Here is a 19,112-nt window from a genome sequence, read left to right as displayed (position 1 = left end):
ACCCCTGTCAGCTTTGGGGAAGGCAGTGTACTAGATTTTTTTGTTTTTCAGCTAAGCAGGTTATTAAACTTTCCCTGTCATATGTGCTTTGTTTTTACTAGCACTAGCAGAACCTGACATGTATAGACAAGCATAAAGGTAGTAGGTCCTTGCATCTTATATCTCATAGACATTCTGATACGCGAGTCAAGCTATAAACAACACTTTCCCAAGTCTGCCCCATGAAACAGACCACTATTTACATGATTCACAAGCAATAGGCAACAAAAGCCATATGAAAATTAAATTAGTTTCATGTGCTTGTCAACTGCTTTGTAAAACATGGCTGAGAAATATCACGTGCCGCTTAGATACTGCTTGTGTTTTAAACAAATGTCATATTTTTTTGATGCATTGACATTATGCCATTAATCCCCCTATGTCCATGCATGATTTATAGATGTCCCACTCAATTAGCTTTGATCCCACCCTGGGCTATAATGGTGGACTCCAGGTAAACTGGTATAACACACTAAATGTTAGCCTTTATATATATATATATATATATATATATATATATATATATATATATATATATATATATACACACACACACACACACACACACACACACACACACAAACTTTGTAAATGACCCCATTCAGCTCCTCTGGGCGATAATGCTGTGTGTAAGGCTCTGAGCTCTTTCTTGAGTTACTGAACTTCGACACACCCACAGACAAAGACACCGTTTGCGCTGGGAACTCATTTTTCTGGTTCACGAAACAGTTTACAGTGGTGGAAGCATGCCAAATTGTTCTGAATTTAGTTAATGAACTGGAACTGCTCCCATTCCTCGTTGGTGGAAAAGCTTTGTGTGACATATGGCTGAACTCACAGCAGACGGTGTAGTCTACTACAAACCATACAAGATGTTGATTTTGGTAGTGTTATGTAATCTACTGACTACAGAACTGTAATATATGTGACATTCAAAATATGCCAGTAATCATATCGGAAAAAATCAATTATATATAAGAAAATGCCATGATCGGAGGGTGTCCACCATGGGTCCCTCATATATGAGTCACCATCTCTGGATTTGGGGGTATTTTGCCCAGTGGAGGGTGGTGTTTTAATCCTACTTCCCTGAAATTAGATTTTGCAGGGTGTGATATCTACAGAGTGGACAGCAAGATCAAAGCTAGATCAAAAGTATGCATTTCTTGCACAAACACAAATGTGCTTCATCTGCTCGAATTTAAACAAATAAAAAAGGTTGAAATGTTGTACAAAATTTAAATGCAGTATAGGAATGAAGTAAATATTTGGAAATGGTGTTTGTGCATTAATGTGTCGCCCTGAGCTGGACTTGAACCAGCAACCTCCAGTGCCATAAGAAGGTATATTAACACCACACCAAAACTGTTGCTGGTGAGAGCTAGAGTTACTTTTTAAAAGCCAAGGACAAAAAAGGCAAGAATGGTTAAACAAAGAGGACACTAAAACTGAAAGTTCAACTTTAACAAATACAAAAATCAGCTCCTGTTTAAAAAAGTAATTTACCCTTCAAATCCTTCTCTTTTTTATTTTATTTGATCTATTCTTTGGAGCAGTTTTTTCTCTTTTTTCACTCTGCGCATATTTATCTTAAGCTAGAAGCTGTTTTATATCTCTTTTTTCTCTATTTTTACTTTTCTGATTTATTTATTATTATTTTTTTGTCTGGTCTCTTTTTCCTTTTTGGTTTGTTTTCTGTTCTGTGTGGGGTTGCCTGACCCCTTACAGCAGGGGTGTTCAAACTACAGCCCATGGCCCATATATGGCCCTCTGCTTTCATATGACCTGCTTCTTTAAAAAACGGCATCTGGCCAAGTGTAGAGTTGGGTAGACACCATGGACATGTCTCTGTACTAAATCAGCAAATTGTCCCTCACAATCGGAACTGTTTCCTCCCGAACCCACACCTTTTCTCTGTAATGTGTGAGAGGCTGTGACTGTAAGGAGACAAACGCTGTAAACACATGGCTGCGTTAGAAATGATGTACACATCCTGTCTCGTATTGATTAAGGGACAGTGCCACCTGCTAGCATCATGTTAGGGCCACTTCAATCCAGCTCTTCTGGAAATTCGATATCTGTGCTTTTCAGCAAGAAATTTTCCTGGTGCACTTGCCGTAAAAACTCAATGAAGATTCGTAAGTGGAACGAAGTGTCATCCTGTACTCCACGTTTTATAAATATTAGGACTTTAGTCTCAAAATAAAAACCAATTAAACCTAAAAATATTTATGACATGGTATGTAGATTTTTTTCTATCTGTTTTCTTCTCTGGCTGCAGTCCGGCCCCCCAAAAGACTGAAAACTGTAAGCTGGCCCTTTGATTAAAAGGTTTATGGCAATAAGTTGCCATAAAATTTTTAAGTTCATAAACTCAAATGTCAGAAGTATGCATACACATTTACTTTAACTGTCTACACCATCATTTAATACTTAAAATAACTCAAACAAAAAAAAAATGCATTTCTGGTGCTCAGTACTATTAAGTACTATTAACTTATCTAAAAATAAATTAATTAATTGTCTGCAACCAAGGTGCCAGTCCATCACAGGGCACCACACATTCACACACATGGACACTCTTGCACAGCCAGTCCACCTACCAACGTGTGCTTTTGCACTGTGGGGAAACACACCAAACTCTATGTGCTATGTGACTGATTCTAATTGTTGCTCCACTGCCCCTCACCCTGAAATTAACACATGAACCAGTCCACATTCACTAAAACCAGTGAACTCCAGACCATTCATCCATCCATTATCTGTAACCGCTTATCCAATTTAGGGTCGCAGGGGGTCCAGAGCCTACCTGGAATCATTGGGCGCAAGGCGGGAATACACCCTGGAGGGGACAACAGGGCAACACAGACACATTCACTCACACCTACGGACACTTTTGAGTCGCCAATCCACCTGCAACGTGTGTTTTTGGACTGTGGGAGGAAACCGGAGCACCCGGAGGAAACCCACGCGGACACGGGGAGAACACACCAACTCCTCACAGACAGTCACCCGGAGCGGGAATCGAACCCACAACCTCCAGGTCCCTGGAGCTGTGTGACTGCGACACCTACCTGCTGCGCCACCGTGCCGCCATTCGGCACATGCAGAATCCCAAAGCTGAAATGCAAAGGCTTGCTGCACCCTGAGAAAAGTGGCCTACTCGAGATGCTAGTGTAAAAACTGCTTGCAAAACTCAGGATCCACTGCACACAATTCTGAGAGCTTATGCACAAAAGTCATGGATCACAATCAGAGCTGGATATTTTTTGCTGGAAGTTTTACGTTTGAGATTATTGTATTTTTGTGCGATTGTTTTTGTCACAAATCTGATTCCATGGATGTTTGCTCACTCACACACCTTGTTTGCTCACTTGGAAATCTGTAGCTGTTGTTCCCTTGTCACTAGGGGAGGACTAGGACAAACAAATAAATAAATAAATCAGCCACTAGTTGTTCCACTAGTGTTTTGCACAGCGTTTTCCGGGCGGACCACTGGTGATTAAACAGAATTTCAGACAAAATGTTACATTTTAGCACTTTTCCATTCACAGTCCAATTACATAATTTTCATTCATTAGGTTCTTTCATTATCTTTTATAAATAATTTAAATTCAGTCAACATTTTTAGCATAATCATTTTATATCAGGCTATACACTTTATATCTCTCATAGTTGTTTATTTGTATTAGTTTGTTTTCCAGAATAAAAGTCTCTGAATTTAAAATCTGTTTGAGGGGATTAAAAATGAGTAATATCCTGTACAGGGCAGTAATCTGAGTGGTCCAGTCGGTGGTGTGCCAGTGGACCGATATATGCTCGCTGTCTGGGTTCCCACAGGAATTAATGTTCTCCGTCGCTTGGCGGATTTTGTCACTCGCTCAGTTGTGTCAGGCTGTGAACGGTTGCTGAATTTATCTGTTTTAGTGTGTGTTTAAAATCGTGCACGTATCTGAATAACAAAGGTTTAGAATGAGCAGACGTTTGCGACACCTGCTGTCAGAAAATAGAATTACATTTTTGAAATGCAGGAGAAATCAAACGTGAGTTCATGATTGATTTCAAGAATTTAATGTAGCTATAAGTGACAGTTCCGGGGAAAAGGGACAGAGAGGCTTAACACACAAAGGCTAGGGGCTAAACAATGAGCAAGGTTACTAACATAGATCAGAGGGGCTAAACACAAAGGCTAGGGAAACACCATAAGTAACTAAACTCAAGGAGCTAGACACCGTGAACAAGAGACCAAACATGATAGACTAAACACTGGACTAGAAGACTTTCAACATAGAAAAAGATACAACACAGAGACCTTGAAACAGAAACACTAAACAAAAAGCAAGGGGCTAAACAAGATACAGAAACTGAACACACTGTACAGACAAAGAAGCTAAAGAGCAGAACAAAGAGAACACCAAGTACCATAGTCAAAGACTGACAGCAGACAATGACCCGCATACACGGGCTATAAAAGTACACCACAGATAAGAAACACCTGGAAACTAATCAAGACGTGACACTAGAAACAGAGGGAAGAGTAATCACATGATAAGGAACCAAAACAACAGAGCCATGCTCCTTTAGCACATAGCAGAAAAACAAAAACAAAGCAGGAGCACATTAAATAACTTTCTGCTCTTGATTCTAGGATTCTATTTTGCTTGCAGATTTTATTTTTGCTTTTGTAAATCTTTTGACATAAAAATTCACTTCATGCACATGGACTGGGGCCTGGAACGAATGGATGAACAAACACATGGCCTGGAACAGACTGCAGAACCTAGAATTTTACAGAGACAGAGAGGGACAGAAAGAGAAAAAGCCTACACATACACAGAGCAGCATAGCAAAATGCTCTACATGGTCTAAAAACTTATATAGTACCACACTTACTGTGGAATCCTGGCATGCTCTTAAGGACTCACTGAGTTTTCAGATTGTTTATACCTGGGCATAAACATATTAAAGCAAAATCATATTATAGTAGTATGGCAGCAGAGGAATAGATTTAAAAGGACCTTGGGCAGAACAATAACACTTGTAAACAGCCTTTCAAACCTGGTGGAACATGAACATGGGACATAATGAGGGTAAACGGACTCTCTTCTACTCACATGAACTATCTAGAAAATATCTAGAATGTCTGGTGAAATACCTTCAAACTTATCCAGGATGAAGAAAGTTCAAAATCACGGAATTTATATTTGCTTTGTGATGGATATAACATAAAAAATTACAAAGGAAAACTAGGAAAATTCAAAGCGTGTGAAGAATGAAAGCGAGAAAAACAATTTTTATAATCAGAATTATAATGCTGTTCTTTAAACACAGTTGTTTTACACCCTCAAAACTGACACTACCACCATTGTTTGCAATTTGTTAGAAATGATCCTTTTGTGTGGTGCACCAAATCCATTACTAAATAATTATATGTCATCACTCTTATTTATAAATATTGAATGAAACACAACTTTTGGCTTTACAAAGTGCTGTGGGAAAAAATACAACAGAAGTTGGTTCATGCCATTATGTATTTATTTTGGTCCATCAAAGAAGGTTGTCATCAAAGAAGGAGTCAATGCTATATTATAGTATGAATTCATTTCTGATGTTAAGTTAACATGGTCAAAAAAACTAAACAACAACGGCAACAGCAGCAACTACAGAAGATTACAAGAAACAACAATATATCTATCTTTCAACATAGATTTTGTTGTAAAATATTATCTGTCAGTTACCAGGCGGAATATTGAGCAAGGGATAAGCAAAGGATGAACAAGTAATCATAAGACAACATAGACAGGGTGTGGGAGGTGTAAAAGGTCAAAGACGCAGAATAACAGGAATTGAAGCAGAACTGAATGTTATGTAACAGATACACATCCTAACGGGAACATAGCCAAATACGTAGAAAACTCATAATCGTCTACTGCAGCTGACACACAAGATACAAACCTACCTGGCAACACTGACGAAGACAGAAGAAGGAACCACTCACTAGCTCATACGATCGGCAGAGACAGACAGAAAACAGGGTATAAAGGAAGGAGTCAGAAAGCAAGATCTTCGGAGCACAGGAGGTATTAGGTTAGGTTGTATTTTATGTACTGTGCTCTCCAGAATTCTGTTTAATAAAACTGTTTTGATTGTTCACTCAAACTCTGTGTCAATCTCTTCTGTTCCACTTATTTGCATCAACGAATGCGCAGGACGGATTTGTCCACAATTTCTATAAGTTCTACCCCGAATTACATAAGGTGCTCTTAATATACTCCCCATTCCAATTTTACAGGGTGGGTATGCCCTTAATTTAATTGCACATTCAATAACTTCACTCCATGTGTTCTGATATCTGTGAGTACTTGATGGGATTCAGCCATGACAACATAACCGAGGTCCAGAACATTTCTGGTGATCAGTTCTGAATCACAAACACCTATCCATTTTTCATATATATTGAATGGTCTTCCATTATGTTCTATTAGAGAAAACGATTCTACTGTTCCATAGCACAATGCTGGGAGTTGCACAGAGATAATGCAAGTTGGATGTGAGTATAATTTAACATTGATGCCCAAAAAAGAAGCTGATTTCACCTATATTATGTGACTAAGAATTTTTGGACGTGTTGTGTACATAACAGGCTTAAGCATATTAACATAAACACATACAAACTAAGATACTACTTGTATATTTTATCACGTCTACCACTAAGGTGTAGAAACACCAACAATACATTGATGCTAACATAACTTTGTAAATAACATCCAAGTTATGCACTAGCAGAAATTAGCATTATGCTAGTGAAGTTAAATCTCTATAAATCTGAACACGTTTTCAAAGTGAAAGTATTTCAGTGGCATATTTTCATGCTTTTATGAATACAACTATGTACAAACAAATCCCATGCTTGATATTGATTGGCTCCAATTGTTCTACATCTGGAAAATCATCCAAAAGTCTGGAGAACATAAACTGGAGCCTCACAAAAACCTGATCCATTTCTGTTTGTTCTCATTTAACAGAATTGGACAGAAAATGACCATCAACTCTTTGAACTTTCAAACTCATGAACATTGTCGTGTACAAACGCCCAGCTCCAAAAATGCTGTGAAAGTAGTTAAATCAGTGGTAAAAACAGAAAGAATTTGTTTAATTTGTTGTTAAATACTATTTTTAAATTCAGTGTTTTACTTTATGAACTTTGATATTTTTTTAATATTTGTTTAATCCAAATGTATTGTCTACAACTCATTCAAAAAATTGTGACAGTAAAATATTTACCACTCTATTACTTTACTATCTCCTTTTGAATACTTAACAATCTGGGAGTAAAGATTGGTTTTGAAGATTATTTATTTGTATTCAGAAATTCTACACTCTCAGAAAAAAGGTACCATACAGGTACAACAAACAATATAATGTACCTTTTAGAGGTACAACAGTGGTTTAAATCCTGTAAAGCTACATTACATTTTCTTCTTCAGATGCAGAGGTGAATATTTGTAAGTGTTCATTGTAGAACTGTGTAAAATAAAAGAACAAAATATAAGTTTGAAATATAGATTTAATTGAAGATTAAAATATAGTTAACATAGAAATGGGTAAAATGTTGTCCACTAACTAGAAGGTACAGAATATGTACCATTTGAGGTTACCACCAGTGAGCTTGAGGCTAGAGTGTCGCCAGTTCTATTCCTGGGACCAGCAAGGAATAATTCATTCATGGCTAAATGGCAGCAAGATGGCTAACACCCAAACTGTGCTGAGGTGGTTGGCAGCCCCCTGCTCTGGTTCTGTGTGTGTGTTCACTGCCTGTTCACTACCATGGATAGGTCAAATGCAGAGAAGCAATTTCTAAACATAAACCAAGATACTAAACCATAAAATGACCAGGGTGTGTCATCAAAGATTAAGAATCTATGCTAACTTGAAGCACTGGCATCTCTGCTGTGGTGCAGTTAGGGTATTTCTATTAGAGGACGTCCATTCTTGAGTATTGTTTTTTTTTCTGTGTTTTCAAATATTATCCTGCCGACTGCCCAATCCCAGTACAGTTTCCACACACTGGGTTGCCAGGTATTGTAGAGCAATGCCTCTGCATCCTTCTAAAAAAAAGTGTAAATAATGGCCATGTGTTTTAAAGATGGAGGCAGCTTAGAGACCAGCAAGACAACAAGACAGATCTTGAGTTGGCCATTATTCTCCTGAACGGGAAACAGCATGTCACAATACTATAAAAGTACAGAAGCATTTGCATGGATTAAAAGTGTAAACTCTGTAATTTGTGTTTTAAAAGAAGTGTTGTGATTTGAAAACTGTGTTGTATTTTGAAAGCTACCTTCCTGGCCTCGCACAGTCATCTATTTGAGGTGGAAGCGAAAATTCAAATAAGAAATAAGTAAATAACAAAAATAGCCTCATAAACTGACCCATTTATAGGTGGAATAAAATGTTGGATAAAATTACACGTTTAATGTGGAAATGGAAAGTCCGCAATAACACTGGTAAATGCAGGAAAAACTGCTGCTCTTTTTTGTAGTTCTAATGTAGGTAGATATTTTAGTGAAATTATGTACAATATTCTTGCAATGGGTTGATTATGGCATTTTAATTTTAGCTATGACGGTCCACATTGCTTACACTTTTCTTGCTCTCATTCATGGATGTTTAGTGTCCTCGACCTGGCAACCCAGATGCCAGGTTAGATTGCAGTACCCATTTTAAACTTTAAATTTGATATCAATGTTACAGATTGCTTCTTTAAGTTGTATGTATATTTTGTACAGATTTCTCAGCAAAGAGACTCTCACACTCGCAAATTATCTCACATTCCGTGGAAACGGAATTGAATTTAAGAATGTTTTGACCTAATCTTGTAAATTAATATTTTTAGAGACACAAAGTTCCTTTCTAATTGTTACAGTAAACAATCAAACACCTACTACATCCACCTCCTTCACAAACACTAGTTATATTATTAATTATAATTTAATAACATCCACCCCATATTAATTCTACGTCCCACCAACAGGTAGATCACTGGATTGACCAAAGAATGAGCTGCTGCCAGCACGGTGGCTGCTGGTAATCCATATTTAAAAAATGTATTGTTTCCAGAAGTGACTTGGACCAGCCCCATAAAAAGCAGGGGTGTCCAGCAGATGAAGTAAGCCACCTTTATTGCACACATGATACGTTTACAATTCTGGTGTAGATCATGATTTTGCCGCCCTTCCAGACAGGCACTAATGAGTATAAGGAACATTGGAAGTAAGACCCCCAGGAGGAACCTGCTAAGAACAACAGCCATTAGGTATTTCCAACCAATGTCTGTGGCGATATTATCATCATAATCAAAATCATCGATGCACTGCTCCCCAATATTAGTGTATCGAAGCTCTCTGGAAAAAAGGGATGGAAGGCCAAGGAGCACTCCAAAGGTCCAGGAGCTTGATACCAGGATCATGATCATGGATGTGCCACGGCCACAAATTGGACCGCATATCGCTTCACAGAAATTGCTGCTGCAGATGCATCTGCTGATGCTCCACATGCTGAGCATAGCAGCTGTGGAGAACATGCTGGAGTAAATAACAAAAGATGAAATCTTGCAAAGAGAAGCTCCATATCGCCAGTTGAAGTGATGCCAGGCATAGAGGAACTGCAGAACCAGGAACGCAGAGAAGATCACATGTGTCACAGCCAGTGCCAGAATCCATACGCTAGTTGGGGGCGGCTTCTTGTGGCATACACGGCAAACCACAATAATCACATAAAGGTTGAGGGTCACACCCAGGCCACAGATGACAAGGTATCCAATGATGTATAGCATTCTGATGTTTTTCAGGAGCAATGTATCCTCTATGGGTGTCTCTGTCTGTGGACTCCGCTCGTTATAATCATAATCAACCTCAGTGTTGTTGGAGGCCATCTTGGGAAGTCTGTGAAGAAGAATGTATGATATCTTTATTATATAACAATCAACATCTTAATATGAAAATTCTTAGAGTCAGTCTCAGTCTCAGTGCAGAGTGTATTTTTGTCAGTATTTAAAGCTACAAATGTATTGAGATAATGAACAGTTAAACCAATTATGTCTCCTCCTCCTGCATCAGTCAGTGAGATGTCACTCAGTGTGGTTTCAATATTAAATGGTTTATTGTAGGAAAATTATTTTATGAGTTCTTTATTCATAAGATTTCACAAAGGTTTTTAAAAATTGTATTTGTGATATAAACCAGGTGATGTCATGGTAAATTTAACCATTTTCATGTACCACTGTTTGAGATAAATGACTTATAGGATATAGTATATAAGGAATTTAGTCAATATCTATATATTCTCTATATAGTCTATATCTATATAATGAATATAGATAAGGCCAGAAATAGTTATATATATATATAACACATAAGTACTGTGAAGAAGTCTTAGGCACCTAAGATAATTATATTTATTTAAACTAGTGCCTTCTCAGTAAGCGTGGTGCTTGTATAAAGTTATATATATAGTCACAATAAATACAAAAAATAAACTATTTTTTTCCTATAAAGTGGTAGATATGAGTGAGTTTGAAGAACACACTCAGATTTTTTGTTCAGATTCTCCTTGATTGTATGAATTGGTTAAATCAACAGCACACATGATTTAAAATCATTATTTGTTAACCGCTAAAACTGTATTGGAGGATAACCTCAAATTATATGAACTACCACAAGGAGATATTTGGAAAAATTTAAACCAACACATTCACACAGAATATCACACTTACTGGAATAATGTTATTTGGTTTTATTCTAATGTAATATCTATATATATGTGTGTGTTCTACTCTGCCGTATGAAACCTCCAGTTAGTGGTGGACTCAGACTGTTTGAAGGGCAGGGGCGAAAATATCAAAGGATACCTATAGTGCATGACACGGGCCCACACTAGCGCGCCACAACCTGATGTAAAGATATAAGGAAACTTCTTAGAACACATTATGAACACATTATTATTCTTGCTCTAGAGGGCACATCATCATAATTTATTTCAAGAAACAGCACTAAAAGGCCACCCAGTTATTTATTTGCCATATGATTTTGTCTCGCTTTTGCCACTCGTTTTTGTCTACACACAAAAATGGAAACAGCACAAATACATGGCATGCTCTAAACATGACATGAGCAACTTTTTTCAAAGAATCAGACCAGATATACACCCAGAACAGCAGCACAGGCGAGGCAGAGCTCTGTAGACTGTTGTGATTGGTTAATTATGAGAATTGTAGTTCTCAGAGTACATTGGATTACAGACAGGACCAGTTAGTCGCCACCTCATAATATTGGCCAGATATTATTTTTAACGAAGTTCACCAGACTTGGTTCGGTGTATATTGGCTGTGTAACATTTTTTTTTACTATTAGTTGAACACGGTAGAAAGACATTTCATATTGGCATTGTTTCTAGATATTACATAAGGTACCACCTTGTGTTGACAAATCCATTTTTATATCGTGAAAAAACATTCTATCTCCAAAATAACAATATTAAAGCAGAAGGAAAAAAACTTTTAAATATCAGTTGAAATCAATGTAATAGTATTGTAGCCCAGGTAATTTTGGAGAATATATATTGGTCCATACAACAGGACATTTTTACACAAAAACCTGTGTTCAATTGATGTAGTGATCTAATTTATTGGACAGAGACAGAAGTGTTGATGCTAAACTGCTCATCCTTGTTCACGAAACAGAAAATCTTCCCTGGATTTCTTTATTACTATTTATTTTTATTTATTTATTTATTTATTTTTATCGAAAAAAAAACAAAAAAAAACCGTCACATGGCATCATCTATTTAATTTTTTCTTAACACGGAATTAAATGTTATTTGAAACCTTTGATGTTATGTGAACTCATTTAGTTGTTTGAATTCATATAAATATGCATGTAAAATAGATTTTAGAATAATAGTTTCTATTTTTTTCTACCTGCATTAACAATTGTTAGATACTGGTAAATCTCTACAAAAACAAGGTGAACCTTCTTGATGACTCTGTCTAGTGCCATAGTTCAAGTTCGAGCTAATATTTAAATCAGTATAACAATGGTACAACATGCTTTGCAACTTGTCCCTCTCTTTAAATAGTAGCTGTCTGTTTGCATTTCAAACCCTCTTGACAAAAACAGGTCTGGGTTTATGTCAACTGTAGTTGTGTATTTACATAAGCCATACTAGAATAGTCCATCTGTAACAGTAAATATAATAAACAGATATAATGAGACTATCAATGTCTGTCAATATAAAACAAACATACTCCACTGAACAGTAATTGAATGCAAATCTCCTGTTGCTATTTCTTGTACTTTGCCTAGCACTGAGTTTCAATACTGAGCTGTGTGCTGCTATAAAAAAGCTTTTGTACCAAACCAAGCAAAAGATATTCTTACCTCAAACAGACCCAGCAACTCTGCAGGAAAAACAGACAGTAGTAAGTTTAAATTGCTTGCAGACTGAGACACTCAGCAAAACCTCCTACTCAGTGTGAGTCCAGCCCCCTCTACTGTGAGCCTGATCTTAAAAAGAAAACACAAAACTTGGCAGTAGGCTAGATTACCTTATATGAACCAGGGGACTTCCATTTTGAAGAGGTGATTTGCTATTCTTGTGATTATTATAATTGTTTCCGTTATAACCTGTTACCTACAATTCATAAGTGAATGCATTATTAGTTGTTAAACTGTTGCTGCACATTTCACTGTATGTGACCTCATTTTCCAAGGATCTTGAGCATTTACTTAGAACTGTTAAACTGCTCCTCCCACATTCCCAGCCACTCCTTGTAAATTTCTGCTTAGGGGCAAATAGTTTACCTGTCACTGTCCATGATTATGTTCTCCTGAAAAACATGTCCTAATTATTAAATGAGAAACATATTTATCAATGAACAAGAGAAAACTATTTTACTTTTAATGTCATCAACAAACCTGTTCAAGAGATACCAGTGTGAAGTTGTACTGTATGCCAAGCCTGTGTTCTAGCCTAAACAATCTCAGATTTCCCATTCACAATTTCACAAACCATAGCCAGTGTAAAATTACAAGCACCCCCAATCAAAAGACAAAATTGGGGAATAACAATTTGCTGAGAAATATTTGTCCAAACACTTGGAGACATCTTTAATGAGTGCATGCTTGCATGTATACACTGCTTGAATAATCTCAGAAAAGCTTGACTGGAGCAGCTGAACAGAGTTCACAATGCTCAATGCTTTGTGTCAGAGGAAGAATTACAAAAATCTGAAGAAGTGAAACTGTCTTCTCTGGAATGAATGACCACAATGTGACACATATGGGATGAGTTAGAGGGCTCCAGATGCAACGCCCAATGTTCTGAACACTAGGCAACAGCCTAAGGTTTCTGTAAGGAATTATTTGAACGTACCACTTATCGTAGCCAGGGAAACAAAGACTGATAGGAGAACGCATGTCAGCCATGGGATAAAAGTGGCATGTTAATGAGTGTGTATGTGAGTAATTTAATTATGTATTCCTTTTAACTGTTAAGAAATTAAAGTTAAACAAAATGTTGTTACTTTGCAATAAAATCAAGTGAAATGTATTATTTTTATTATTTAATTAATTTATACTTTTAGTCAATATTGCCCACAAGGTTCAGTGAAATACAAGCAATATAGCTGTGCTCATATGTTTACATACCCTGGCAGAAGTTTTTGATTTTTTGGCCTTTTTTCAGAGAAAACAACAACTTTTCTTTTATTCATGGTTATTGGTTGAGTGAAGCCATTTTCAGACAACTGTGTTTGCCCTTTTTACACTATAATAACAACAGAAACTAACCAAACAAATGACCTCGATCAAAAGTTTATATACCCTAGTCCTTAATACAGTGTATCCTTTGAGGAGTGGTAGTTATGGATCAGGTACTTTTGATCCACAGATTCCTGGTCTGTCTTGAACTGCACATTCAAGATCTCCCCAGCGAGGCTCAATGATGCTGAAGTCAGGAAACTGAGGTGGTCACTCCAGAATCTTCAGTTTTCCTGCTGTAGCCTAGGACTTGGCCTTGCATTTTGGATCATTGTTATGTTGGAACATACAAGTGTGTCCCATGCCTTGCCTCCGGGTTGATGAGTGCAAATTTTCCTCCAGTATTGTCTGATAAAATGCTGCATTCATCCTGCCATCCATTTTGACAAAGTTCGCGGTGCAGCTCAAACATCCCCAAAACATCAGCGACCCACCTCCGAATTTCACAGTAGGGATGGTGTACTTTTCATCATAGGCCTTGCTGACTCCTCTCCAAATGTAAAAGTTCAATTTTGGTCTCATCAAATAACATTCCAGAAATTATAAGGCTAGTCTCTATGGTGTTTGGCCAATTGTAAGCAGGCTGCTTTTTGACACTGGCATAGCAAGGGCTTCCTTCTGGTGACTCAACAATGCAACTCATTATTCTTCAAGTGCATCTTGAAACAGACACACCATTTTTTTCAGTGAGTCCTGTACACTATTTGAGAGGTTTTCTTTGCATCCTGGCAGTCGTAGCTGAAATTTTTGTTGGTGTACCTGACCTTGGTTTGGTTTGAACATAATCCCTCATTTCCCATTACTGCGTCCCATTACTGTTTGAACACTGCTGATTGACATTCTCAAATCCTTGGATATCTTTTTATATCCCTTTCCTGTTTTAGAAAGTTTAAATATCTTCTCCTGCTGATCCTTAAGTAATTGTTTTGCCTTCCCTATGGTTTGTAGTTCAACAACATCAGTGGCAGCACTGGATACACACACACACACACACACACACACACACAGATTACAAGCAAACAGAAAGCAGAAATATCTTGATTAAATCTGGAAAAAATAAGACTTGCTCCAGGCTTTTCCAAAAGCTTACTCAAATGATTATTGTATTAATGGCATGGCTGTGTAACATGGAGTAGTGTTGCAACCCAGCAACAGAGTTTCAGGGATTTGACCTTCTGATGCCCTGTGATGGACAGGGTGTGTTCCTTCCTGGTGCCCAATGATACCAGGTAGGCTTTGGACCCACCATGACCCTGAAGTGAATGAGGCTGTTACAGGTAGAGGTGGGCGGATCGATCCAAATATCTATAATATCGATACCAATGCTTGTATTGATATTGAGCAATAATCATGTAAAAAGTTTAATATCTGTCTGTAAGAGAGGTGCTGCGCTGTGTTACACAGCACGGAGCTGCACCGCCCCCCCATCGTCTTTTGTTGTTGCACCGTCACGTGGCTGGTGACTGGGATTTTAATAACACAGAGAGGAAAACCTCTCTTTTCTTTTTAAATATACTCATCCATGGGAACAGGCTTGAAGGCTCTCTAACAGAAGTTTACAACACAGTTTATGTAACTGTCTGGGTGTGTTCAGATTTGTAGTTCAGTTCCCTTGGTCCTGACCAATAAAAAAAATTAAACATAATTACATATTAGTCTTGGGTTGGTTCAAGTTCACACTGATACATTTACAATCGAACCAGTGTAAGTGTAAAAGTGACGTGTGATGCATTTATGACTCTTATTTTTAGAGCCAGTGGTCAGAGTTGTGAGCTGGGCTTAATGCATTTACTGAGGCGGTGTGCATTTACCTGGAGGTACTTTTACAAAGAAGTGGTAAAATGGATTAAGTCATCAAAAGAGTGGCAGAAATTCCTCCACTGTATGAACAAGAGCAGCTCTGCTAGACAGAGAAGACATTAGGAAGTTTGTCATGGGTTCATTGTTTGTTTTTCAATGCACTCCGTCACACTTGTAGCGCAATTATTCTTACAGCTTAACATGTTGTGTCCTGTGTTTGGTTTGTTAAGATGCCTTTGGTTTGTATTACATTCACATTTTAAATGAACTGCACCAGAGTTTGCTTAGAAACAGACTAAGCCCCACCTGCTTGGGTTAGCAGCACTGCATTCATGTTTTCTCTAACGAACTGCAATCACACCAGTGTTTGTTTTAATCAAACAAAAGCTGACAAGTCTGAACACAAACTTATTTGGGTTTATAGCAGTTTGCAAGAATTAGTTTTTGTAACGTATCTAATCACAAGTAATATCAAGTTTCTTAATACACATCCCGGCATAACATAAGTGCATGAAATATAATGCTTGTATCATATATGTAGTAATCTACACTTATCAAGTAGCAAATATAACAAAACAAATGATTCCAAACAGTCATCAAATATCAAATATTTTATTTTAGTACTTTAAAAGCTCTAGGCACAAAGGACAGCTAGTGCCTTTTCCCACTGCTGGGAATAACAGGCTGACTTTATAGGCAAATGTAGATTTGCCTATTTAGATTATGGTAAAGATTATGTTTGTTTGTCCAATAAGTCTCATATATGCAAATCCCTCATGACGTGGTTACTGATGTATCCCTTACCATAAGAGATGCTGGCTTTTGCAGTTATCAATGATAACAGTCCGTATTTTTAATAAAAACAAGCTGGAACATGGACTCCTCATACCACAACATTTCTGCTGCTCTATGCACCATCTGAGATGAGCATGAGCCCACAGGATTCATAAGTGGTTCTGAAAATAATTCATGTGTGGCTTTCTACTTGCGTAATAAAGTTTCTGGTTACATTTCCTGGGCTAGTGGCAGACTCTGGAAACAGCTTTGAAGGACTCCCAACTTTAACATAAAATATTAAGCAACAGTCTGTTTTTGCTTGTGGGATTCTTATTTTGTCCCTGTCCAAACTTTTTTACATTTACATTTACATTTATGCATTTGGCAGACGCTTTTAACCAAAGCGACTTACAAAAGAGGATCTAACATTCAAACTACAGCACAAATTATACAAAATACCTTACATTGAGTGCAATATGCCAGGAAATAAATAAGTGCATTAAAGAAAGACATTCAGTGCAAAAGATACTCTCAGAAGAGCTGGGTTTTCAATGATTTCTTGAATGCAGAGAGGGTTTCTGTTGCTCTGATAGTGCTTGGAAGCTCGTTCCACCAGTGTGGTACCAGGGATGAGAATAGCCTCGACTGACCTGTACGGGGGGTTGGTCGTGTTAGTTGGCGCTCCTTTGAGGAACGGAGAGGGCGGGCGCTAACGTATGGTTTTAAGAGTCTATTGAGGTAGATGGGAGCAGAACCAGTGAATACTCTGAAGGCCATCATTAGTGATTTAAATTTGATGCGAGCAGCTAAGGGTAGCCAATGCAGGCCAACTAATAGGGGCGTGACATGTGCTCTTTTTGGTTGGTTGAAGACCAGGCATGCTGCAGCATTTTTGGCTGTCCCAACTTTTTTTTTAACAGATGTGAAAAGATAAACAGTGATTAAATGTGCCTGCATCATTTAAGATGACATAAAGCTGCAAGCTGGTGAATGAAAAGCTATGCTATTCCACCTTAAGTGTTCCATTGACTTCATTCTCTTAATTTTTTTTTTCAATGCCGTGGCCTTAAATTGTCATCATAGAACACAAGAGCTGTCCTGGTAACACTTTAAATTACTCTCTACTGGGTAAGAGAGAGTAAGTACCTGTTAAGGTAAAGGAGTAATAAAAGTGAGAAAGTAAAGGATATGACACTGTTAAAACTGACCTTACATTTTTTACAAATAAAGCATGCCGTAAGTACAGAGTAACCTGTTAAGTACGTACGTACGTATGATAATAGAAATACGTGATTATTGGGTATCTTACCATGGACGTCGTTTTAGTGGGGCTAAATGTTCTTTACCAGAATCGGTCTGTATTGCTTTCTCAGCAGAATACACACACGTAGTGTTGCCAAGCGCCCCGTTCCAAAATACGGAATCGTCCTGTATTTTGACACTAAATTATGTTTCTTTTTTAACCGATACTTGCTTTTTTCCGTATTTTATACGTCACATGTTATGGCGATAGACAAAAAAAACACGCAGCGAGGGGAGGATTCTCTACGGTTCCTAAACAGAGAACACGCTTTTCATATGTCGTGATATTTATATATCCAATCAGCAGCCAGATTTATCTGCCCATCATTCAGTGTGCAGCCAATGGAGTCACATTCCCTCCTACAGGGGGTTGTTTTGTAGCCACGCTGTGAGCAGCAGGTCCGTGTTGAAACACTGGGAACTACATACAGCTCTGCGTTTATGGCGCTTTTCCACTTCATAGAACCTACACGACTCTACTCGACTCGGCACGGCTTTTTCGCTTTTCTACCGGCCAAATCTGGTACCTGGTCCCGGATAGGTTTTCAGTCCCATCACCACAAAATGCAGAGTTCATTCAAATACAGCATAAATTGCCGCTTGTAAAATATCTTAAATTACTCACAACAGCAGCTCATAACTTTACCTTGAGGTGTTTTGAAGAGGTTTACATGCTCCTTTAGTCGGTGGCCGACAAAAATTTCCAGTGAAAGCCGAACGTGCAACAAGTAAAACTGATGGGAGCCGTGTTCAGGCCAAAAAACTAAAACAACACGCTAATACCTGATGAGTAAACAGTGCCTAACTGTTCCGCTGCCATTGCTGTGGTTTTTGAACCAACAATTCTTGTTACAGACAGGGTTTTGCAATGTCACTGGGCCCATTCCGCGGGGAGCCCTGCCACTGGAAAAGCGACAAGCTTTAAATGTGCCGAGCCGAGTGGAGTCGATTAGAGCCGGACCCATGCGGTGGAAAAGTGATATTAGATAGAGCTAATGTTAGCACTCTGTCCTGGAGAAACTACATTTAATTCTACCTCATAGCATTACAGATACATTTTTGAATTAAAGTAATTTTTATGCATTAGAATGGCATAGATATTTTTCTATAGATTAACATTAATTAGAGTGTAAGACAAATATCCTAATTAAATTAATTCTATGACATTTTGACTGCACATCTGATAACGTAATGCAGACGAGACTGTCTTTTAGACTCTTAGACCAATAAGATTCATTTACTTCAGATCTTATTGTAATTAAAGAACAGTTTAAACTAATCGTTATTTTAAACTAGTAGTAAAGTATTTACAAATTACATGGACAGATTCTACATTGCCATTGTTCAAAAAGGATACTGACAGGCAGTGACAGTCCT

General features: G+C 37.8%; 1 protein-coding gene across 3 annotated transcripts in view; it reads right to left on the bottom strand.

Annotated features, from left to right (window-relative positions):
• Positions 1-5,569: 5,569 nt before the first annotated feature.
• The window catches only part of LOC136676834 (chemerin-like receptor 1), a 33,843-nt gene continuing 20,300 nt past the window's right edge, over positions 5,570-19,112 (bottom strand). For 2 of the 3 annotated variants that reach the window (XM_066654085.1, XM_066654086.1), the window contains exon 2: positions 5,570-9,983. In XM_066654085.1, coding sequence (XP_066510182.1) covers positions 9,020-9,973 — 954 coding nt within the window. In that variant the 5' untranslated portion in view covers positions 9,974-9,983 and the 3' untranslated portion in view covers positions 5,570-9,019. Of the gene's footprint in view, positions 9,984-12,476; positions 12,579-19,112 lie in introns of those variants that run through there. The other variant, XM_066654084.1, reaches the window with a different exon arrangement.

Source organism: Hoplias malabaricus, chromosome X2 (genome assembly GCF_029633855.1).
Source record: "Hoplias malabaricus isolate fHopMal1 chromosome X2, fHopMal1.hap1, whole genome shotgun sequence".
In the NCBI taxonomy this organism is placed as follows: Eukaryota; Metazoa; Chordata; class Actinopteri; order Characiformes; family Erythrinidae; genus Hoplias; species Hoplias malabaricus.
This window is presented reverse-complemented; position numbering and strand designations above follow the sequence as displayed.